This window comes from Archocentrus centrarchus, chromosome 17 (assembly GCF_007364275.1).
Source record: "Archocentrus centrarchus isolate MPI-CPG fArcCen1 chromosome 17, fArcCen1, whole genome shotgun sequence".
Lineage (NCBI taxonomy): Eukaryota > Metazoa > Chordata > Actinopteri > Cichliformes > Cichlidae > Archocentrus > Archocentrus centrarchus.
This window is the reverse complement of record NC_044362.1, coordinates 13,707,537-13,731,565: the sequence shown is the minus strand read 5'-3', so window position 1 is coordinate 13,731,565 and position 24,029 is coordinate 13,707,537. Positions and strand designations below refer to the sequence as shown.

The 24,029-nt window shown below is 42.6% G+C and overlaps 1 protein-coding gene across 1 annotated transcript in view; it reads right to left on the bottom strand.

Annotated features, from left to right (window-relative positions):
* Positions 1-891: 891 nt before the first annotated feature.
* The window catches only part of LOC115796501 (receptor-type tyrosine-protein phosphatase S), a 71,143-nt gene continuing 48,005 nt past the window's right edge, over positions 892-24,029 (bottom strand). Inside the window, 35 exon segments of the mRNA XM_075074443.1 lie at positions 892-1,371; positions 2,504-2,625; positions 2,628-2,638; positions 2,829-2,983; positions 3,806-3,841; positions 3,844-3,933; positions 4,020-4,090; positions 4,093-4,145; positions 4,555-4,733; positions 5,497-5,537; positions 5,540-5,781; positions 6,261-6,415; positions 8,885-9,004; positions 9,174-9,349; positions 9,817-9,940; positions 10,212-10,309; positions 11,975-12,090; positions 12,318-12,332; positions 13,139-13,296; positions 14,479-14,697; positions 14,909-14,996; positions 15,271-15,524; positions 17,782-17,876; positions 18,623-18,830; positions 18,832-18,968; positions 18,971-19,106; positions 19,108-19,182; positions 19,184-19,275; positions 19,468-19,585; positions 19,824-19,850; positions 20,000-20,193; positions 20,299-20,627; positions 22,810-22,943; positions 23,198-23,220; positions 23,223-23,333. Coding sequence (XP_074930544.1) covers positions 1,303-1,371; positions 2,504-2,625; positions 2,628-2,638; positions 2,829-2,983; positions 3,806-3,841; positions 3,844-3,933; positions 4,020-4,090; positions 4,093-4,145; positions 4,555-4,733; positions 5,497-5,537; positions 5,540-5,781; positions 6,261-6,415; positions 8,885-9,004; positions 9,174-9,349; positions 9,817-9,940; positions 10,212-10,309; positions 11,975-12,090; positions 12,318-12,332; positions 13,139-13,296; positions 14,479-14,697; positions 14,909-14,996; positions 15,271-15,524; positions 17,782-17,876; positions 18,623-18,830; positions 18,832-18,968; positions 18,971-19,106; positions 19,108-19,182; positions 19,184-19,275; positions 19,468-19,585; positions 19,824-19,850; positions 20,000-20,193; positions 20,299-20,627; positions 22,810-22,943; positions 23,198-23,220; positions 23,223-23,333 — 4,271 coding nt within the window. The 3' untranslated portion in view covers positions 892-1,302.

The window sequence follows — 24,029 nt, the reverse complement described above, 5'->3', positions numbered from 1 at the left end:
AAGCGGTGCAATTCAAGTAGGAAAGCTTCAGTGGAGGAAGATGATCAAGAAAAAAAAACAAAAAATCTCATCCTCGAGTAAAGACAGTGCACGGTAATAAACGTTCTACATGGAATGCGTGAGCATAAAGCAGCATGTAAAGAACACACACACAAAAAAAAGTCAGCATAAGGCAAAGACATACAGTGAACACACACACACAAAAAAATCTACAGAAAAATGGCTCTCTAAACTTGAGAGAGAAAGACACTGACTGGAGCTCAGTCCTTTCATTAAGCCTCTCTTTCAGTAAGCCACTGCTTACTGAACCGAACCAATGGGACTGACATCAAGAGGAGCTGAGCTTGGAGGATGAACAAGGACTACAGCAAATAGCAAGCAAGCTTTGTTGAGTGAAGAATGCACTGGGCTACAAACGTCAGCCCAGTTAAGGGTACTGGTAGGTTTTAATCGCTGTTCTGAGGTCAGCTGTTAGGGGGTGCGAACTGATCCTTGATTATGGTTTTAAGCGCGGACTCTAGCCTGAATATGTTATGCTGGATGAAAGAAGGAGTCACCTCTCCTTGTAGGCCACAGTTTATGTTCACGCTGCATGGTTTCTCTTGGCACTGTGCATCAGGTAAAAGATCATCCACGTGCTTCTGCAACAGTCCTCAGAGTGGTGAGTCCATACTGAAGGCTTCTGCTGAGCCAAAACCTACTCATTTGCTTCAAACTATAGGCAGAACTACTGACGGTAGCAGTAGACACCTTTGAAATAGACTCACAGACACATAGAAATGTTCACCTTTGCACTTCGTAACCCCTTTAGTACATCAAACCAATAGATACAAAGTTGAGGATAAAAAGCCCATTTAGGGTGCAGCAAATATCCAGGCTCGTGTTTTTTTGTTTAGTTTTTTTTTAAATCTTTTTTTTTTTTTTTTTATGCACATAGAGTATCATAATTCCTGTTCAGAAGTCATTTGTATTTCACTGGTTCATATTGGAGATAGCTGACCACAACCCACATGTATTATACGTCCTTCACACTGGAACACTGAGGTAAGTATATGGATTACACATGGATAGTCTCCACACCCAGCAGCTCCTCAGGGAAACTCCTGCTCAGGTGATGTTAGACAGAGATTTTCTTGTTGCTGTTTATGTTGCGTTTTGTCCTCGTTGGTGCAGAATTTGAAACTCGCTCCCGGAAAAGGTTCGATGTTCATGTTATTTCAGGCCGTCTTTCTGTTGTCTCACTTGGTTGGTTTTGTGTGTGGACCTCAAAGCAGAAAGATGGATGGATGGTTGTCTCTTCTTTTACGTTGCATAGTGGTCAAAGCTACCCAAGTACTCGAGAGCAGCCTGGTAGCAGAACTGGTACTCATCCTGTGCGGAAAAAGCAGGAAAAATATATATATGCATGTCATAAAAAGAATACTAGGCATCAGATATTTGGAAAAAATACTGTGTGCAAAAGTTTTGAGCCACCCCCTGATTTTTTAAATATTTTGCTCGATAAATGGGAAATAAGTGCAGTGATTTATTAAAACATCTGCAAACATACATGGAGGTACAACAACAGTAAGGCAACAACAGTTTGTACAATTCTAAGGAGGCTGACCACCTTTATCCACAGCCTATCTCTCTCTTAGGCAAGCTTTTGAAAAATGCAGAAAAGTCAGATTTAGATTTAGCAAAATAGGGATCCAGAAATGCACAATCCTGAGAACTATTTTTGAAATATGTACACACACATCATGAAAATAAAACTATGAATTTAAACCGTCCGCATACCCAGATACTGCATATAGAACTTACAAAGTGCTACACAGGTTTGTGCATGTTGCTGCTACATTTTACAATGAAAAATGCCAGTCTGGGGGCTATTTCCTCCTTTCAGTGTCCTACTTATGCAAATGCAAATGCATATCGATGTGGGTGGGACCGTTCATCAATAGCCAGCGCTGCCTAAATGACATTAAGGCTTTGCCTGTGTTATTGTAGCGCGGAATAAAAATATGCAGCACAATTCAGTGTGCCAAGCTGTGAAGCATTTGAGCTGTTTGGGCAAATAATAAATGCAATTCAAATTCGTTATGCTAGTCACAGTTTGTTCTTTTACCACAACTGACTGCAAATCATTTCAAACAGTGGAATTATTATCTCGTTTATGTGGTTAACATTTCCATCTCTGTACTTTGGGTGAATTTTAAAGGCTATGTACAATGAAGAATATCGACAATTATAAGCCCAGCAATATTATAAATATTTTCTATTATTTTCTTTAATCACATTATTCCAAAAAACAAGTATATTTTCTTTAATACATATTCCAAAAACAGAGTTTCATAAGCTTTAATACAGAAGATTTCCTAAATAACCAAATACCCCCCCCCCCCCCCCCCCAAAAAAAAACAAAAACCAAAAAAAACACAACATTAGGCTAAATGCCAACTACCATTAATATTAATGCAGCGCTCTACTTTCACTGTCTGCGCTGCTTAACGAGTGTGTTTACCTCAGTCTGCACCATGGCTGGTCTCTGTGTCCGCAGCATTTTGACAGTTTGGAAGATGTCCACCGCCCCTTCGTAACGCATACGCTCCAAGACAATGCTCAGAGTGATAAAGACACCTGTCCCCCCACGCCGGCACTGCAGCCACAAAGGAGAACATTGTCACCAGAGTATGCACTGTGTCAGATCAACAATGTGCTATATTCCTCACATATATCCTACAGTTATTGTGAAAGCAAGAGTTGGATTAAAAGTGTTCAACAAAGTGTAATTTAATTAACAATGACCGGCTGTGGCATGAACTGTGAGATAAAAACCCGCTGCTTACCTGCAGTGAACGCAGATTGGTCCATCCTGGCCAAACTGCTCCTTAGTTTTGTGCACCTGGCCAATGAAATCGATGAAGCCCTCCCCAGATTTGGGCACGCCTTGCTCTGGCCAATCAGTGAACTGGAACTGACGCACCGTTCGCGACTGGCCATCCTGAAGGAAAGAGGAATCGGTTAAAACAGTAACCTGCACACTATGTTGATTTGAGCATCTCTCTGATGTCTTTCTGTCACTCAGTAAGATGCTTGTCCTTGAATGTACAGTTACTCTTTATATGAGGTGATTATTTCAAAATGATTATTTACAAAGGTTCTTCTCGCTGTATTGATTGAGGAGTGAGACTGCCAGGCAATATCCTTTTTTCCTTCTAATGATTACTGTTATCTGATCCTGGATCAGCGGTTGTGGTTAACTTAAAGCTGTAACGTCAGTGCGTCTGCTATTGTCAGCCTCTCAGTGGGCAATTACATCTTTTCTCTTCTGCTCAGCCTTTCTGACTCCCCTTTAATGGAGATCAATAAAGCATCTGTCAATCTGGCGTCAGTGTAGCACAGGCTTAACTGGATTTATGTATGACTGGCACATATGTTTGCAAGTGAATACACACACACACACACACACACACACACACACACACACCACACCACACACACACACACACACACACACACGCACGCACACACGCACACACGCGCACACACGCACACACGCACACACGCGTCAAGGTAATCTTGAGACAGCGTGGTTGAATGAGTGAGCTATAGGGTTCTGTCAATACCTTGAACATGTTGTGTTACACACATTCACACAGAAAACACACACTAACCAGCGCACACTACAGGTCGATAGTACATGCTGTGCGCCACTGCCTGCAACAGCACTGACAAAATACTGCTGAAAAATCAAGGAGCGTGATGTTACACCATTGTCTGAAACAACATGCAAGGGGAGACTTTAAACAAGACATGAACCAACCCTGGCATCTGTGACTTTGAACTCCCGGAGGATACTGACTGAGGCATGTTGTACTCCGCCATGGGGTCCACCACAAAGTACTGATACCTGGCTGAGCGCTCGGCGGGCCAGTACTGGTGACACTTCTCCTGCCAGAGCAGAACACATAAAAGGGATTCAGTAATCATATGCAGAGGGCTGCAATGTTTTAGCATTTCACATATTTTGTCCATACCCGTCCCATTTCTCTCAGTTTAGTGAGCATGACTACTATAGTGGAGTTGTGCTCCCACAGCATCCTCCAGAGTCCTCTGTAGTCTCAGCCAGTGGACCCTGGGTGGCAATATACCCTCTCTGCTGCCTACACACACACACACACACACACACACACACACACACACACACACACACACACACGCACATTATGTAGTAGCCACCTCTTCCCTTGCTCCTTGTTTCTTCATCTGTCAAGAATCAGACTGAAAAGGGGGTCAGGCTGCAGGCAAGAAGAGGAACAGTCAAAACATGTGTGTACAATGACTCTGAATGCCTGAATCATCAGAAAGTCTTCACTGGACCGAAGTGAGTGCCATGCAGTGAGACAAATAGTGGCAACATGTATGCAGTTATGACAGATCTGACAGGAAGTGACAGGTGAGAGCAATGTGGTGAAAAGCTATCCAATCCATTCACTCATCAAGCCATCATAAGAGGACTGCAGCGGGGTGGGGGGGTCAGGTCATATTAGTGTTTGCAGGAGGAAAACATACCTGTAACCGTCTATGTAACTCGCGTTGATGTAGTCGGAGCCCTCCAGTCCTCTGATGGGCTGGAGGCACACGCGAGTGGTTTCGTAGGGCATGATGTTAACCAGTCGGTTCTTGAATTTGTTGCTAGGCAGGTTGGCTGTGACGAACCTGGATGTGTGGGCTTTGGTGTTAGCCAGGCGCTGGATGGCGAGAAAATGAAGGGTAATGTTAATTTTAAATGTACAGTCAGTCATTTTTTGAGGTTGTTTTTTTGCTTGTTTGTTTTATTAAACATGTTTGTCCTGCAGGGGCCACTGTAGCTAGGATTATCCACATGAATTTGGAGGGTCAGAAAACCACTAGATGGCTGCAATCTACTGACATCTAGCAGCGAAATTTTCCACAAGGTAGTTTTTGGAATATTAATAAAGCAAAACTAAACTGTTCTAAACTTCAGGAAGATTTGCCTAGTTGGTTAATGTATACTACCACCTGGTGTTTCCTGGACACACTAGGTGGGTGGTGGGATGAGAGGAATGGGGTCAGTAAAGAAGAAAAAAATAGTATATATAGATAATTATTCTTTTTGACATTTCTATAATCTGTAGGGGTCCAAAAAAATTTTTTTCCACATGTATATTTAATCTGTTAACTTCCTGATTATTTATTTAATAATTTTATCCAAAAACTGCCTAACAACAGCCCAAACATACACAAAAACAATCAGTTTACTACCAAACAAAAAAATACAAAAAATTCATATTCAGATCTGAGAAGCTGGAACAAGTCAAGAGTAATAAGGATAAATAATTATATATAAATTAAATTATTTCACATGGGTTTTTTTTTTTTTAACATTTGCAGATGATGTTGGTAATATTTTCTGCTTCTCAGACAAATATCAGAGTTCAAATCTGCATGCCTTCTACCTCATGTTTCCAGTTGCACTGCCTTCTCCCCCACCTTAAACTCCAGCTCCATGCCAGTTACGTGCTCTCCGCTCCCACCTTGGACAGCTTCTGCATGTAGGAGTACAGACTCCTGGCGGCCACTTCAGTGTTCCCGCATGCCACGGCCTCCAGCAGGGCCTCGTGGATGAAGCTGTATTGGTCCTCCGTCTGCACCATGTAGTTCCTCTGCGAGCGCATCAGGGTCACATGACCGTAGATGTCCACAGTGCGCTCATGTCGGATGCGCTCCAGCATGGCGTCGATGACAATGAAACAGCCAGTGCGACCAACACCAGCACTGACACAGGGGGAGGAAATACATGCTTTTTGATATTTTCTTCACTAGGACAGAAGGACTTTTTTTTTTTTCAGAAGATCAGATCATATGTGAAAATAGCTTAAGCTTAGCCTAAAGACTGGAAATGAAAAATGAAGAAAAAATCAGCTGAACAGCCATTTTAAACTGAGTTCTACATAATTTTTATTGAATGTACTGAAAAAGCAAAGTGTGAAAATGAGAAATTGTAGTTTTGTAGGGGATACATGCCAGACATCATCCTGGTGCTATGACAGCAGGAGTTTTCTCACCCTATTTCTGGTGACCACTGGAGAATTGAGGAGTCTTCTATACTTAGCTAACACCCCCCCACCCCCCCACCCAAACACACACACACACACACACAAATTTCCTTTCTTCTTTCTTGAGTTAACCATTCATTACCTCACTGAAAGGTGCACCGATCCTCCAAAATAAATGAAATCTGGGTGTGGGCATACCTGCAGTGGGCAATGATGGGCCCGGCGTCAGGGGGGTTGCAAGCTTTGACTCTGCGGAGGAAGTTGAGGAAGGGGGTGGGATACTCTGGCACGCCGTGATCGGGCCAGGCTGTGAACTGGAACTGACGCACCTCTCGCCTCTCGCTGTTTCCACTCTGACGTGAGAAACACGTGAGAAAAACGGACGAATTTCATTGAAGCCACAACTGCCTGTGCCTGTACATCTACAAGCTCATTAGTACAGAATCATAAGGAACAGATGGGGCACTGAAAAAACTAAACTGATGGAAATTGTTAAAAATTCCAGTTTTGAAAAGATTAATTATCTATTGTTTTACATTTGTGCTCCAAAAACCTACCAACTTGAGTTTAGGAATTAGTGCAATAAATTGGTTCAGTAATATCCTATGGCAATACAATTACTGTGTCATTAACACAGTTAAAACATGGAGGAGCATCTGTAGGGTAATGAAGAAACGAAAGATGAAATGATTTATATGAAGGAAGTCTCATAAAGATAATGTCTTTAACTTGGTGGCCGTAAAGGGATTAGCCAGATTTTGGCAAACGTACCAAATAATCAGTTTTATTAATACTTGCAAGAAAAAACAAAACAACTGTTTAGAAATATATTACAAAAGAAGGGGAAACACATTGAGCAATGTGTGTACACACATGAAGCCACCAGTTTCTTATTTTGGTGGGAATTAACTTTAAAAACATATTTTTGTTCATGTAAATTATTGAATGCATTTTGGTTCAAAGTTCACAGAGGCCTGCGTTTAAAAACAGAAAACTGGCCACTGGCTTCAAGATGAAGATAATTTATTCATAATAACCACACTGAAGTAAATAACCAAAGGGTGGAAAACCTCAGACTCCAAGATTCAATACAATTGCAAAGTATGATATAACAAGTATAACTTCTGAAATAAATCAGACAAGTACCGTTCTCCTGGGAACTGCCAAACCCAGACTTGTCCATCAGATTGCCAGATGGAGAAGTGTGATTTGTCACTCCAGAGAACACGTCTCCACTGCTCTAGAGTCCAGTGGCAGCGTGCTTTACACCACTGCATCTGACGCTTTTCATTGTGCTTCATGATATAAGGCTTGGATGCAGCTGCTCGGCCAAGGAAACCCATTCATGAAGCTCTCTATGCACTGTTGAGCTAATCTGAAGGCCACATGAAGTTTGGAGGTCTGTAGAGATTGACTCTGCAGAAAGTTGGCTACCTCTGTGCACTATGCACCCGAGCATCCTCTGACATTCGATTTTACATGGCTTACCACTTCATGGCTGAGTTGCTGTTGTTCCCAACTGCTTCCACTTTGTTATAATACTGCTAACATAGTACTTAGTACTGAGGAAGTTTCACGACTGGACCTGTTGCACAGGTGGCATCCTATTACGGTACCACGCTGGAATTCACTGAGCTCCTGAGAGCGACCCATTCTTTCACAAATGTTTGTAGAAGCAGTCTGCATGCCTAGGTGCTTGGTTTTATACACCTGTGGCCATGGAAGTGACTGGAGCACCTGAATTCAATGACTTGGATTAATGAAGTGAATACGTTTGGCAACATAGTGTATGACTGTGACTCCTAACACACAAAATATCTCTGGTTCATGATCATAAGGAGACACAAATCCCTTTGGGGTTGTGTCAGGACAGGCATCCGGTGTAAAAATCTGCCAAATCAAATACGGGAAGCTACCTGCTGTGGTGATCCCTTGTGTAAAAGTATAGGGCAGCTGAAAGAAGCTATTGAATCTTAGAATATGAGGTTTTCCACCCTTTGGTGATTTACTTCAGTGTGGTTATTCTAAATAAATGTGTGCAATATTCAGCCTGTTGTTGTTGTTGTTGGGTGTTTTCAGTTTAGAGTATTTTCTTCTTATTCTGGTTTATTTTCTTATTATAAAGTCTCATGACACATTAACTGTCATTCTAAAAGAAGGTAAGCTTTATTTAAGACACTAAAAAATGTAATTAAAACAGAAAAAAATAACACGTGAAAAGGTGACTTGGTCCTCAGGCCCTTAATATCGCTGCTGTTCTCATGATAAACTTCAGCCATACAGGATACTTAGGAATTTTTTAATTTGCTCAAGAAAATGAGTGAAAGGACAGAAACAAATAATAATAAATATGTATTTGTTTGTATTTTTGTGGCATTACTCTCTTTTGCATGGCATTTTTGTCTAAAAGGCATTTTACAACACATAAACAAAAATTTTGAGAGGCGGAGCTGCACTTGGAAACTACAGTTGGCCTAGTTTCTGCTTGTAAGTAGGCCAGAGAGAGATGCGCCAGTCTGACGGTCCTAGATTAGCCCTGTGCCACAAGAAACTGCTCTGCCTCCAACAGAGATCAAATCTCAGTCCCTGACACAGGGAGGCTGGCCTGGTTTGAACACTCCATGAAGCCCAGACTAATCTATTATCCTCTGTCCACATGCGCCGCTCGCTCATGATTACTCCAGTTGCTCCTGGTTCCAAATTGTAAGTTCAAGAGATGAAAGCTGTTCTCCATGGATACCTCAGTAAACGTAAGGGAGGTGAGGGGCAGAGAAGTGAATTGAGGGGCATACAGATGGAACAGGAGGGGTGAAATAATTTACCTTATATAGGGAGAAGGTGCGAACACAGAAAGTGGCCAGCTCCATTGTGTCCAGCAGCGTGACCTGGATCATCCCGTATGTCTCTGTGCCACGACTTGGCCAGTACTGATCACACTTGATCTACAAGGATTGAAGAGAAGCATTAGCCTCATTGCTACTGCAGTTTTCCGATGGAATTTCATTAAATGTGTAAACCGCTGTTAACACAGATGGCACATGTTTGTGTAACAGCACTCTGGATAACTGAAACTTTGGATATGAGTTAGTGAGTGAGGTCTTGCTTTCTTACCCGTGACTTCTCCTCAAGGCGCGTCATCATGACGACAGAAGCAGCCCGTTGCTCCCACACCATCCTCCAGAAGTCGCCGAACGTCTCCGGCAGCGGCCCCTGAGTAGCGATGTAGGCATTCTGCTTCCTGTAGCCATCAATGTAGTTGGCGTTGATGTAGTCGCTACCCAGGATACCTGCAAACGAGACACTTCTGAGTCTTGCTAAACTGCAACCTGCATGAGTGGCACAATAAATTAACCTTTGTGTATGACATCAAACAGCCTAACGAACTGTTTGTTTCCGACAGCCGGGGCTTCCAGCAGACAGGCTGCTGGATGACTAGTGGACGACAACAAACAAACAAGATTCTGTCGGTGTAAATTCATGCGCTCCAGATCAAAACCATTCCCCTCCTTCTTGTTCTGGAGGAGAGCGGGATGCACTTGAATGCACCCGCGCTGTTTGTCAGTCTCATGCCACTGCACACAGTTGGTCTCCAGCAGTGTTTGCAAATTCAGATTTCATCTATCATGAACCACACACACACACACACACACCACCTCTTTGCATTCTCTTCCATAAACTCAAACATGCCCCACCTCTTCCATTAGAAGCACTTAACATCTCCTATATTTGATATTTATTTCCAACAAATCCTCACCTTCTATGGGAGACAGGATGACTCTGGTGTGGTCGTACGCTATGACGTTGGCGTAGCGGTTTTTGGGCTTGTTAACCTCCAGATTGGAGTGTTCCCACGTGAACTGCTGACTCGGGTCGATTGACTGGGAAAGAGCAACAAATACATGCATTAATAGGGTGTGTTGACATATTTAGTAGTGCATTTGAGGATAATGGAAAGAGAGCGCTCTGTAATGTAGACAAGTTATAGCAATAAATTGCACTGCTGAATAAATCATGAACGCACAGCCTGCACACAGGTAAACAAATGTTAAATAATACTCGCTTTATGAAGGCTTAACGGGCTTAACATCTCAACATAATAGGATGCTATCTGTTTATTTATACGGAACGATAACATACGGTATTTCTCACCTCGTACTCCTGAGAGAGTCTCAGGTTGTCGTTAGCTTTCAGCAGCTCTATGTGCTCAGCCAGCTCGCTGATGGGGATGGGAGGATGGCTCATCATTCCTGCGTTACAATAAGGGTCAGAGGTGAGGCAGACTTCAGCTCAGTGACCTAAATTACTGTCACTCGACATCACTCATATGCAAAGATGTGACGATAATTACACAATCAGACACCATCACATATCATTAAGGAACATGCTGAGGCAGAAAATCAATTTTGATTCATGTGCGCGGACAAAGTGAGGCGAGGTTTGTTTGTTTGTAAATTGTTTTTCTTTGATAAATTGCTTTCTCTGTGATCAGAGCAGCAGCGACTCAGAGAAAACAAACACAGACAGAACACTAATTAGGAGGGCTGTACGCGCACACACGCGCACACAAAGGAAGCAACCTCTGCCTCGTACAGTCGTTCCTTTAGAGAAGCTTGAGCAATCCATTCTCCATTCAAAAGGCAAACGGCTGCAACAATAAATCAAACTAACACAACTCTGTGCGCAATAAACAGATTTCACGATGCCAAATTCCACAAGGCATTCTCGATGTTTTGTGATTTATAATGCACGCTGATGCACTATGAAAAGCGTTCGAGGCGCTGTGCCGCTACAGCCATCAAATGCGGGCTCACATCAGCGGTGATTTTTCTCTAAAGACAGGCACTGCAGAACCCGCAGGTAAGCACAACAAAATGCTCCAGTCGGCACCAGAATGACCTCAGATCGCATCAGCCAGTTTTGTTGGAAACAAATTTCAGTGGTGCCAGGCATCTCAAAATCAACAAAACCCAGGGGAGAAGAAGTGGGTGAGGAGGGAGCTTCAAGGTTTCTGCCGCAAGAGCATGAAAAATTGTCGTGATGAAAAAGAAGCATTGAAGTGCTTTATTCTGGGGCGGGGGTGGGGTTCTTTGCTTCCCAAGAACATGAAAAAAAAAAATAGACTTCAGACCTTTATCTATTGATGACATAAAAATCTGTCTCATTTGACCTTTTATATCCTGGCAGGTAACCTTTCTCTGTGGTGACACATCTTGCCACCTTTCAACAAGGACCCTGAAACGCTTCTATAAATTGCAACCGCAAAAATACACTGAGCACGGTGATTACATTCCTTCAGGTCATGTGTTATTTGGATGGTGCTAACTGAACGGGAAGAAGTGAAAGCGAAGCCTCATTGGCCTGTTGCCTCGACCAAAGCAGCTGTGTTGTTAGATCTCACTCGGTAGGGGGTGGGAAGCAGCAAAATCTGTGTATTTGCTTCAAAGTGAGGCTTTAGTTGGTTATGCTGGTGGGAAGAGAGCCAATTCCTTTACAAATGATCGCTGCACAACATAACTTCTGAGAAATCGTTCTGAGCTCTAAACATTCAAGATTGATAAGACAGATTTCTGTCATTTCTGTTTGTTCTGATTCTACTTTCTGCAGCTCGGCATGTGGAATGTGGGCGAGCGGAGATAATCAGATTTTGTCACACCGTTATGACTCAGCCGTGACTAAGCACTGACTGTACCTGGGCAGCAGCCATTTTGATCTCAGAAACAGCAGGAAGCTGCCAGGTACATGTTGGCTGTGATGCGGAGGAAAACTTTCTCAATCTTGTCTGCATGTTTGTACCAGGAATAAAATTGCTGGCATAAATATTTCACTTTCAAATGATGAGCAATCAGAAAAGTATATTATTATGAAAACAGAAAGTCTTTCTTCAGGTGCCCGTGCAGGTACACATTGCATACCAGGAGTCTGGAAGTTGATGCGTCTCATCTCCACGGGATCAGTTGGGTGATGGGCCATCATCTCGGCATTGCTCAAAAGGCTCTTGGTTCCAGGTTCAGAATCCTTGCGCTTGCTGCTGAAACACCAGTGAGTCAAAATAGCAATTAGCACATGCAAACAACCGGGGACAAGGAAGCAGATTCAGTACTGACACATCATTAGCGTGGCTGCTTGATTCAAGTAAACAGCACATTAACGGATACGGCGTTTTAGGCCTTGTACAAGTTCTTTGTACAGCATCTGGTACCTTGTAATTACTGTGGGTTAAAATGTACAAAGAGCTTGACATTGGTTTAATCTTACCTGTCAGGTTTGCTGCTTCCAGTGAAACAGGAGCAAGGGCAGGAATAATTAGAGGAAGAGAGGGAAGGAAACGGACAGATTGTTAGAAAGGAAAATCAATATTTTGCATTAGCATTCAAATGCTTGAAGGCTTGCAGCAGATATCGCAGGCCTACAGCAGGGTCGGACTGTATGATGGCTGTCTGAGGAATGAACAAAACTTCCAAATTCTGAATGAATTTGGTGAAATTTGAGGATTGGGGGGAGAATAGCTTAACATTAAGCAAGTTCTGGTTTAAGAAATATCAGCAGGAGTAGCAAAAAAATGCAAGTGCAGTATCTGACTACGTGTGCTTAATGTTGCTGCACTGTATAAAACCCATCAGTGAGCCACAGGGTTGCAGCTGCAACATGTATCATAAGTAATGAGCACTGGCACCGTGCTTTACACACACACACACACACACACACACACACACACACACACACACACACACACACACACACACACACACACACACACACACACACACACACATCTTACTGCTGTAAATACTTACTAGAATAACACTAAATATAATATATGTGTGGGACATCTTCAAAGATTGACATATTCCATAAAAATGAACGTTCACAAACAAGGAGGCTGAAACGCATTAAAAAACATCTGCGCTTTTCAAGGGATTTGATGGAATTGTGAAAAGTTTAGAATAAAGCTGGTCTTATCCTTGAAGAGTCATAATCAAAGCTGCTCTGGCATTTACCCAGTGTGACCAAGAGTGTGAGTTAGCGTCACGGTTGAAAATTTGACATTTTATTTTTATGAAGTCCATCCCACTCACTTTTTGTAAAGGAGGATGGCGATGACGATGCAGATGATGAAGACTACAGCCAGGACTGGTCCAACCACCCAGATCAGACCATCACCAGCATCAAATGGCTGGGGGTCAGAGTCCGGGGCAATCACAGGGTCTGTGTACGGGCTCGCCACATACATCTTCTGCAACACAAGAAGATGGTCAGGAAATTGAGAAAGACGGTGGAAGTGCGGCTGGTTTTGTCGGTAAGAATAGAAGGTCATAAAAAAAGAGTTTTTTTTTTTTTTAGTATTTTACTTTTGCCTACCAAGAACACCTGAGACTAAATTCCAAATCAATGCAGTGTCTACTTGCCTGCTTCTTCTATCTGTGCAGTCTATTTCTGTGGATTACTGCAGCAGGAAAACTGGAGAGAACCTGAAACGCTGAGCCTGGTGTTTCCCCACTACAAATCCCACATTTCCTCAGGCTGAGTGAGCTCTTCCCTCTTATGAATCTTTGTTTGATTCGTGCCATTCAAAATACTACTTGTCATCCATCCTACTCCCGCACTGACAACTACTGATGATACCGACTGCCATGTGGTTATTTTTTGTCTTTGTTTATATCCTTTTCATGTTTTTTGGCAAATACATATTTATTGGCATTCATCCTCTTGTTCTTTTTGTCGTGATTTTTGAGTCGTGCAAGACAACAATTCCAAAAAGTGTGGAGTTGAATCATTTGCTCACTCACGCAGGTTTCTTTCTGTCTTTTTTTTTTTTTTTTTGAAAAAATAAACATCCAAATCCAAGGTTATCGTTTGCATTACTGCTGAGCTGTCACGCTGAAAACACGTCTGTATAATTGTGATCAGCCATATAATCCGCAGACTTTTTTTGCCTTTATTTTAAGTCAGCATTTAAGACAGCATCTAAAAATATGTGCCTAACCTTATTGCTGTTTGAACTGTTGCTTTTTATTAGTTTGGAAGAACTTTTGAAGGGCATCCCCTGAGCTAGAAGTGATCCTAATAATAAAACAGAACCTAATATAAAGAATCTAGTCTAATTTTAAGTTGGATATTTATGTCTATTCCAATTCAAATGCACATACATAGCAGAGGTGCACAAGGCAATATTTCTTCCACTGCCACAGTAGGTACGCTCACTCTTTATTAGCACTGGTGATGGAAGTATTTGACGGTTATTGCCTTTTGCTTACAACACTCTGACTGACGGGAATGTTATTGTTTTAGCAGCTGGGCCATATTGATTACAGTGTATCGTGACAGCCTGCAGGAGAGAAACACAGAAAGCCGGGTATGTGGGAGCGGCTTTAAAAAAAACAGGAGGAAAAGATGTGTGACGTAGTGGCTTTCGTACCCCGGTTGTGGAGTTCAGCTCGGCCAGAATGAAGAAGACGTACTCCTGCCCTGGCTCTAGAGCTCGGTTCTCAAAGCCTCCGTAGTCCAGCTGGTCCCCCAGGGTGAAGAAAGCCGGCAGGGTGGCAGGTGTGAAACGGGCTGTGATGTAAGCCCGGCGTAGGTCCACCTGCTTCTGCTGTCGAGAATCCTTCTGCCTTTGACTGATGTCTTTCAACAGCTAAGAAAGAAACAGAGAGGGAGCGAGAGAGAAAACAGACAAGAAAAATGAGCCGTTTCAGTAGCTGTGACTAATGCTTAAACACTGATATTGAATTAAAAAGGCTAAGCTTTGCCAGCAGTTCTCAGAGATAGGATTGTGTGTGTTTACAGGTCTTTTCCTCCTTGCAGGCTCAGACATCAGTGGGTGCTGTTATTGTTGTGGTTCTCACCTCCTCTAGGTCCATTTCATCTGGACTCTTGAGGTGTCTGATGACGCCGCGGGCTCTTCGCAGCGGAACCACAACAACATAAACATTCCTGTGAGAGCGCAAGAGGACAAACAATGTAACAACAGCTGCAGTCACACAACAGCAAGCTGTTTCAAACTATTTTCACTTTACAACATGTTGCACTCTAGAGTGTATCTTCAGCATCTTGTCAGTCATGTACCGTTACCATCATACCCCCCCCCCTTTACAGACTGTAATCACCATACTTGAACACAGCAAGTCAGATGACTATCATGCTTATATGCCATGACAACAATTTCAAGGACTGTAAGAGCATCTAGAACTCATTCTTTCAATCTTACTTGACGGGAGTGCGAGTTTCCAGTGATGGCAAGATTATCGTGACAGTGGTCTCAGTGTCACGAGCGTGGTCAATCTCAGGGCGGCGGATGGTGATTGGTGGGGATGTCTTAGCAGTAATGCGATGGCGAAGGCCTCCCATGTTCCCCTCAGGAGCAGTGATTTTAAAGTCGTAAACTGTATCGGGCTGAAGATTTGGGATGACTGCCTTTCTCAAGCGAGCGTCCACCTCCATCTTCTGACGGTTATACTCAACCTGAAGGGTGGGAAAGGGTCAGTGAAGCTTATGACCTCCGCCAAGGAGGTTATGTTTTTGGTAGCGTTTGTGTGCGTGTGTGCCATCATACTGTCTGCTCAAACAGATCAAAAAGTTTTGATTGAATTCTGATTAAACTTTGTAGGGGTGCAGAGTGGGGTCATGTTAACAATCCTTTAATTTGCATTACATCCACCAAAGGCTTTACGGTCAATTTAATGATTTATTGGTAGAAAATTGACAAAAGCCTTATAACTATAGTGACGGAGTTAAAAAAACAAAAATCATGTCACATTTGACCTCTGACCTCTGATTCTAGGTCATTAGATTGAGGTGAATGTCAAAGTGAGAATAATGCTAATAAAAATAATAACGTTTTTTACTGCCATTGTTTGTATTTACAACAAATAGGCATATAGTGAATGCTATATGGGGATTCTAGATATCATGTTACCTTGGACTTCTGACCTCTTCGTCGATGTCAAATGTTATTAAAATATATTTTATCTTTAAAACTTCTTAAAATTCTGCTGCCTTTGTTTGTACTGGTAACATTTAGGAAATGATGGTGGGATATGGGGATTCTAAATATCACATAGTTTGCATCCAAATAGGCCATTTGACCTCTGACCTCACTTTTACACTTCAAATCTGCCTTTCTTTCACGTTAACCCCAAAATGTGTTGTATTTTTAAATAAAGTGTTGTCAAGAGAATGAGCTGCCTAGTTAGTTACAAATATACTTTAATATAATGTAATGAGCTCAAGTTATTCATGTCCAGTTATTTAGAAATCAGTACCTATTATCCATTATCTACTCCTACATGTTTGTGTGATCAAAGTAAACATCTGTCATTCTACCCTTATTTGATTTTTACTGCACTACAAAAGTATGTTTAAAAAGGACAAAGAAAGGTAAATAAATATATATAAATTACAATATTATTCTCTTAAAAGTAAATACTGCACAGAGAGTGAGCTGCCAGTTTGTGCTCTTGGAGTGCTTCTTGTTTATATATTGTGTGCTGATTATATCCCATAGTAATTTAAAGACTATTATTCAAAATACTGTTTAATATAAATTTCTTTGTATGTACACGGCAGTGGATTTGAGATGTTTGCCAGTTTATCACAGTTATTTATGATAGCAGAGCGGTAACAGACCGTCGTCTTGACGGACCAAAGTTGCTTTGAAGATTGCAACTGACCTGGACCCCGTCTTCAAAGCAACCATTTCAAAAGCAACAAGACTGCAAGTTCACTGCACACTGTCACAATCATTTTGGTTGTACTGAGGTCTAAAAATCAGTTTTTCCCCAGTGTGACCGTAGCATAATGTAAATAAAAAGCCATAGCCAGAGACACAATAAGGACTTTGCTACAGCCACAAGGCATCAAACTAGATAAAAAGAAACAACCTGTCATGTGACAAAAATACATCTGAAGCATGCAAATGAATAAGACGCAGCTCCTTTGTTTAATCCATACAAACAAAAGTATAAAAATGACAAATTGCTGTTTTACTGGGGGAAGTGTGCCAAACTATTCTTAGCCAGGACTAGTACAAACTAGAAGAAGTTACTAAGACCAGTCAGGAATAAGCAAGGGATATAATCCCAGTAAACCTCTTTCCTGGATTAAATAAAAGAGATAATTAGTGAACTTTGAAGTGTTGGTAGATGGATTTTGTTATATGCTCAGTTTAATGTAATCTTTCATAGTCCAGACAAATTCACACACATACACACGAATGCCTGTGGATAGATCTGTAGGCGTAGTATTTGTGTTGGGATCATGCGTGCTAAAAATACAAAAAATGAGTCACCAGCTCCTAAGTGTTGGCATTTTTAGATTTTTATTTAATTATTCTTGCTTTTTATTATTTTTTTCATTATGGGCTGTTTTACTTTTTGTTATTCCACGTTTGCTCCATTTACATATTTATTTTATACATTTTATTAGGTCTGTGTTACTTATCAGTATTTCATGCTTTATTAAATAGGTTATACCTGGTTTCCTGTCCTGCATTTTTTTATATACATGTTTGGAGATGCTGTCTAACCTACCAACGTGCTGCCCTTTGGTTAACTCTGCTATTTAAAAGCACCATATAATTTTCCACAAACTTGACTCAACCTGAATAAATCCAAGTATTATAATCATAAGCACCCCACAAGATATTATAACATAATGTATTGCAGTTTACATGTTACGTCACTAATGACAGATGAGGTGCCGCACGTGTGCTCGGACATACAGTAAAGCGATAGGGGTTGCTGGTCTCTGGAAACTCCCAGGTCAGAAGAACACTGGTCTTAGTGGCCAGATTGACTGAAAAATTCCTCGGCACATCTGGGAAGTGAACAAACAAAAGGTGAGTCACTCATGATGAAGCATTTAATTTAAATCGCAGCATCCTCTGTTTTTCTGCTGTGAACCTGTAAAAATGGAGAGAAAAAAAAGCCTGGTCAGTTTACTGAGGGGGGAAAAGACATGATGGTTTGGAGGATGGGCAGGTGATGAGGAGAGTGGATGGCAAGAGTAATAAGTACAAGTAACAGACAGACTGGCTGCAGGAATGTGACATGCCACATTGTTAGAGTGTACAGTTGTGTTTGTTAGACTCAGACTTCAGCAAAGGCTTTGGAAAAGGTGGTAGTGAAGGTCTATCAGATAAAAAAGCTTACCTGCAGATACAGCACCAGACGCCAGTTTTCGCTTCAAATCAGACTGAACACTTACCTTCTCTATAGATACTGTATATCCGAGCCCCGTATTGCCTTTTACCTGAGGTTTGTGATAAGCAGTGCTCTTGAAGCAAACATCCATTAACATTCAGCCTGCTTCCACTGGTGGTGAAGGGTAGGTGATGAAGGTATAAGTGAGTGAGTGGAGGAGATTGGGGAGAGTAGTTGTGTCCCGCACTTTGCAGTTCTCATCCTCTCTGAGGTGCACTGGTGAGAGGCAGACCTGTAAGAACTGACCCAGACTTCATTAAGTTTAGTGTTTCGGAGTGAAATCCACAGTAAGGGGAGATGTGAAGTTGCACCAGTGCTTAGAAGCTGAAAGGTGTTCCTGAGGCCTGAGGCCAGCCCTACCTGTTTCCAAGGCCAGGGTGAGACACACCAGAGGTGGGCTGAAGAGGCCTGGCCCTGCCTTGTTGTGGGCTCTGAGCTGCACCTCGTAGGCTTTGCTGTGATTGAGGCCCAGGATGGTGTAGCTGGACTCACTTGCTGGAAGTGTGATCAGCCATGGAGGAGCAGAGGGGGCTGGTAAAGCGGAGGGGCTGGGATCAGCAGAGGGTTGGGGTGTGCGCAGCCTCTTTGTAAGCTATAGTGTACTCTGTAATCACACCATTGCTCTCCTCTGGGGTAGGGGGCAGCCAGGACAACTGCAGGGAGCAGCAAGTTGTATTAACAAAGTCAGATATTTTGGGGTATCCCACGGAGGAAACATGGGAACTGTTATTTCCTGCTGGACCAGATCCCCATAGCCTGCTCGGTTCTTTGCGGACAGCACAAAGACGTAGGAGGATCCTGGGGAGAGGTTTCTCACAGTGAAGTTTCTCTCACGATTTGTGAAATTCCACCGTGGTGTCTAAAGAGCTATTCTTCAGGCCAAACTGTAGGCGGTAGCCCTGGATTTCCACTGGGCCCCCCCCGGCTATCAGAGCATTCCAGTGGAGGAGCCCACCGCACCACTACTGATGGACCTGATCCTGGACGCACCCAAAGGGATGGGGGGCCGGGCACTGCAAACAACAGCGTAGGCAGCAGAAAAATAAAATGAATACAGATAAACATATATCACGTAAATACAGAAGAATTAGAATTGATTTGTCTGCTTATTTATTGCCATCTCCTGGTACAGCTTACTGTAAGATCAATTCTTGAGTATGCTACTAAATCTAGGGCACTGAAATGTATACTTGACATATGCTTACCAATCCCTGGGGTCTGCACCAGCTTGGCTTTGCTGTGCGCTCCATCCCCTTTGGTGGTGTATGCTGCCACAGAGACAGAGTACAAAGTCTCTGCTTTCAGATCACCCAAAATCAGCTCCTGCAGGAGAAAACACAAAATACCACCATCAAGTACTGCAAACCCAGTACTATCAATCTTTGAAAAAAAACCCCACTTTATTTATTTATTCCTTTTTTTGAATGAACTGTGCAAAACTGTGCAAAAAAACTTGCATAACAGTGAATAATTAAATCTGTGGTCTATCAGTAGCATTGTGCTGTATGTATTAATAATTGGTTCATTTATAATGAGAAGAGGACGAGTAGACTGCACTCACATATTGAGTTGCGTCATCCTCTTCCATCTTATCCCACAGACAAGACACACCCCACAGGCAGCCGAGACAGATGAGAAAAGGAACGAATCAAAGGAGCGAAGGAGGCAAGGGAGGATGTCTATGAATATAATAAATGAACATCATTTAATCATTTATATATTTAGCTATGGTGTCACCTGAGACTCGTCCAATAAGAGGTCTTTGATCCGGGGTAGGTTGCGTGAATCGCTGCTTTCTGCCTGGCTGAAATGCACCTGGTAACCACGGATCTGGCCTTGCCGTAACCGTGGCAACACTGAGCGCCACGTGACTCGGAGAGCCGAGGAGTTCAGCGGCTGGACATCTACCTGACGAGGGGCTGCGCCGGGAACTAAGCACACGTGCAGAATTAATTAAGTGACCAACCGTCTAGCCAGTAAATAATCAACTTAGCAGTCAATAACGTTTAGGTCTGATCTATTGCTCTCACTCTTACCGTCCTCATCTGTTCTGCAAAGCACAGCGGGGCTGCTGGGTCCAATCCCCTCTGAGGTGGAGGCTGCAATAGTGATGTTGTACCAACTCCATTTCTCCAGCCCCTCTACCACTGTCTGCCCCTGCTGGGCCGGGATAGGAAGGTCTTTCACCTCCAGACCCTGACCTCCACCTCCTGCCCCAGAAACTCTCTGGTATCTCAGCTTATAACCTGCCAACTCGCCATTCTGGCCCTCCATTGGAGGCGGCCTCCAACTTACTCTCAGCGAGGTGGAGCTGGCACTCTCGCAGGACAAACCCTCTGGTGCAGCTGAGGGCTCTGATTGGGAAAGGGGGGCAAGGAGGGCAATTGACAAAGAGTTGAGGAGAGACCCGAGAGAATAGGATTTGAAAAAGCAAGAGAAGAGGGAAATACAAGCAAAAAGGACAGGAGATAAGGATAAAAAAAAAGGAAACAATGAAAATCTAAGGTAAACTGAACTGAAACTGAGATAACACTGGGACAAACGTGATTGGGGCCAAAAAAAAAGGGGGGGAGGGGGGGGGGGGCAACCACATAATGTAAGAGCATAATGTTAGGCTAAGAGCCTAATGAAATAAACCACAGACAAGAGTATCGACCCTAAGTGGACAACTTAATTATACCCAAGGAGAATGTGCATCCAGCAGTCAATGATTATATCTTATCCTCTGGCTATAGCTGGTGGCATAAAAGGCTTGAAATTTATGAATGAAAAACAGATCAAATGTTGTCTTTCAAAAATGGGGGATGCACAGTTCGCTGCACAGGAGCACAGACAAATGTATACATTTCACATCGCCAGCCTTACAGCGGCATAATCCTTGAATGCTCAGGACAACAGAGTGATGTGAGACTTTTCACTGTGCCTGACTAGAGGAAGGTCTTGTAAACCACAACAGGAAGATAAAACAAACTAAACCAGATCTCACACAGTGTTGAAAGGATTTAGGAGGCAGGTATTAAAAAAAAACACGACAACAAAAAAACAAAACACAAAATAAATCTGAGACCCTGTAGAAAAAAAAAAGGCACTAAGACAGGATATTGAAAGTCAAGCTAGAATGATGAATTGCAGATAAGAACTGAATCAGAAAGAGGTTTCCAACAGAAACACTGAAAATCACAAAAAAAAAAGATACAACAGATTTCTGAACCACAGATATAGCTCACCCAATTAATGTCATTTAAGTAAGACACACACACACACACACACACACACACACACACACACACACACACGCACACACACACACACCACACACACAAAAGGTGGGTATGTCCGAGGGTCCAGGCTTGTGTTTGGACTCGGGGAGTATATAGCTTGTGTGTGTGGGGAGTGTAATAGTCATAGCTGACAGGTTCAAGTATCTATCCACTCAGCCATACAGCCACTGTTCTGTTGGCCTCGGGGGACAATCTAGATGTGCACCAAAGCTTGGCGATAACAAAGCGCACATAACCTCCCTGGGAAATGAATTCTGGCTGCATGAAATAGTCTGCTTATCTAGCACCTTCCCTTTTCCAAATAGCCCCTCCAACCACCCCCAGCCCCCCACCCCACCCCTTCCAACATCCTCTGGTACACAACCTTGGTCACTCCTTCTTCTTGGGGCTAAAGAGAGAAAAGAGAGGCACTAAAAGCACACTTTAAACTCGGTTCTTGTCTGATGAGTGATTGAAAATACTTACCACTTAAGGAACACGGTGCCATGAACTGCTGGACTTTTTCACATCTACTTTATAAATTCTTTTCCTTGTACCATTTTCTCTGTTATCCCTTCTTGAGAGCCGATATGAAATAACTTGGTGTCAGAGCAAAATGGTGGAACCTATTTACCTCTTATTGGCTATGAGCGATTGTGCAGACCAAAAAGAAAAAAACGGAGAAAAGGAGACAAGGGAGAGAATCCAAACTCAGCGTGGATAAAATGCAGACTGGCCAGCACTTACCTGTCAACATAGCAGGCTACCTGCCATCCTTTAATGCTCCTGACCACTGGCTGCAAGCCAATAAGTGGCAGACAGTTGCACCCTTTCAAAGACATCAGACACTGATAGAGTGGAAAGAGTGAAAAGAGGGCAAAGGAAAGGAAGAGTGAAACATTAATCGGTGCTCCATCTCCATCTGTCATGATGTTTTGGCTGTGCGAGAAAGAGCGAGACTGAGCGGAGGGAGAAAGGCACAGTCAAACGTAGATGGATGGGTTGGAGGAGGGGGGGGGGGCTGGACGTATGGGTTGATAAACGAGACACATGAAGAGATGCAGAGATGGTTTCCAGGTTTTACCAGGCCAGGAGCTGAGGACACTGCACCGCTATGAGCTGTGTATAAGAGCGTTTCGAGGACAAAATATTTTCAATACATTCTCTGCACAATTAATTTAAGGAAAAAGAAAAGCACAATGCAAATCAAACTTGTGGAATCTGCACTGGGGGTGTGCAGGAACGCTACGTGAGTCCAACTGAACTGAGACGTACTGGCTTGTGACGGTCCTCTGCACCAGTTCATTAGTGAAAGCGCCGATGCCTTTGTTTGAGATGGCAGCCAGGGAGAAGGAGTACTCAGTGTTTGCTTTGAGACCCTCCACAGTGTAAGAATTCCTCGGCCCGAAGGTCAGCTTCTCCTGTGAGAGAGAAGAGAGAGGAGCAGAGGGCAGAGAGGTGAGGTGACGAGAGGGATAAGAGGAGTCAAAAGCAGAACATCAGAGAAGAGCTGGTGAAGAGAAGCTGGCTGAGACTGTCACCACGAGACACAGCGGTGCAGGACTTTGGGGTTAATCTTTTAAAAATCTTCTTTTATCTCTCCTTTATGCCTTTGTCTTGATAAGAAATCCACTCAGCAGATGGATTTATTTAAAAAAAGACTAAGAGGTCTTACCAAGCTGCCAAACTTGACAGGTTGTAGAGCAGCTCATAGTTGACAATTTTCTCTTTGTTGTAGGCAGGTTCCCAGGTCAGCTCAATGCTCGTGTCTGTCACTTTACCCACTTTAAACTTGCCTGGCTGGCCAGGGACTGAAGGGAACAGGACAAAAAACACACTCAGTCAGCCTTGGCTTTATCTATATTCATACATACAACCAATACTAATTCTCTGCTGCCTTTTTATTTCGTTCTTTAGCTCTGTACAATTAATAAAGATAATTTACTATCTGAAAAAAAATATCCTGGTGGTTTCCTCTCCATAAGGAATAAGCATATAAAAATTTAATCTTGTAAATTATTTCTTTAAGTTTTGCTTTTATAAGAAGGCCTTTTTTCCCCTCTTTCCTTTTTAACAAAGGTACTGAGTTGGTATTTAAATTGTTTTGTCATTAAGATAAGAGCAGGAAATGGAAAATTCATTGAATCTAATGAAGTCACATCCTCATAGAACGCTGTCTAAAAATTTTTAAAGCAAGAGTTTATCACTAATTTTCATTATTATTACTGCTAATTGAGCTAGAAATACTTCAGAGAACCCAACCTAAAATTACTAAATCATTGCAGTACTAACCCATAAACATCTTGATTATAAATGCATTTCATATTCATATAAATCATACACGGATCTCTTTATGTGTCAGAGAAATTATTACAGACTACGTAGCAGCAGTTCAAGCTGAATTTAACCAGTAATACTGTGTTTTTTTTTTATTGTCATCCTCTTTTCACCTCCCATCTTAAAACCGTGCAGCTTCTCAGCAGCTGGTCACGGTGACACAATCAGCA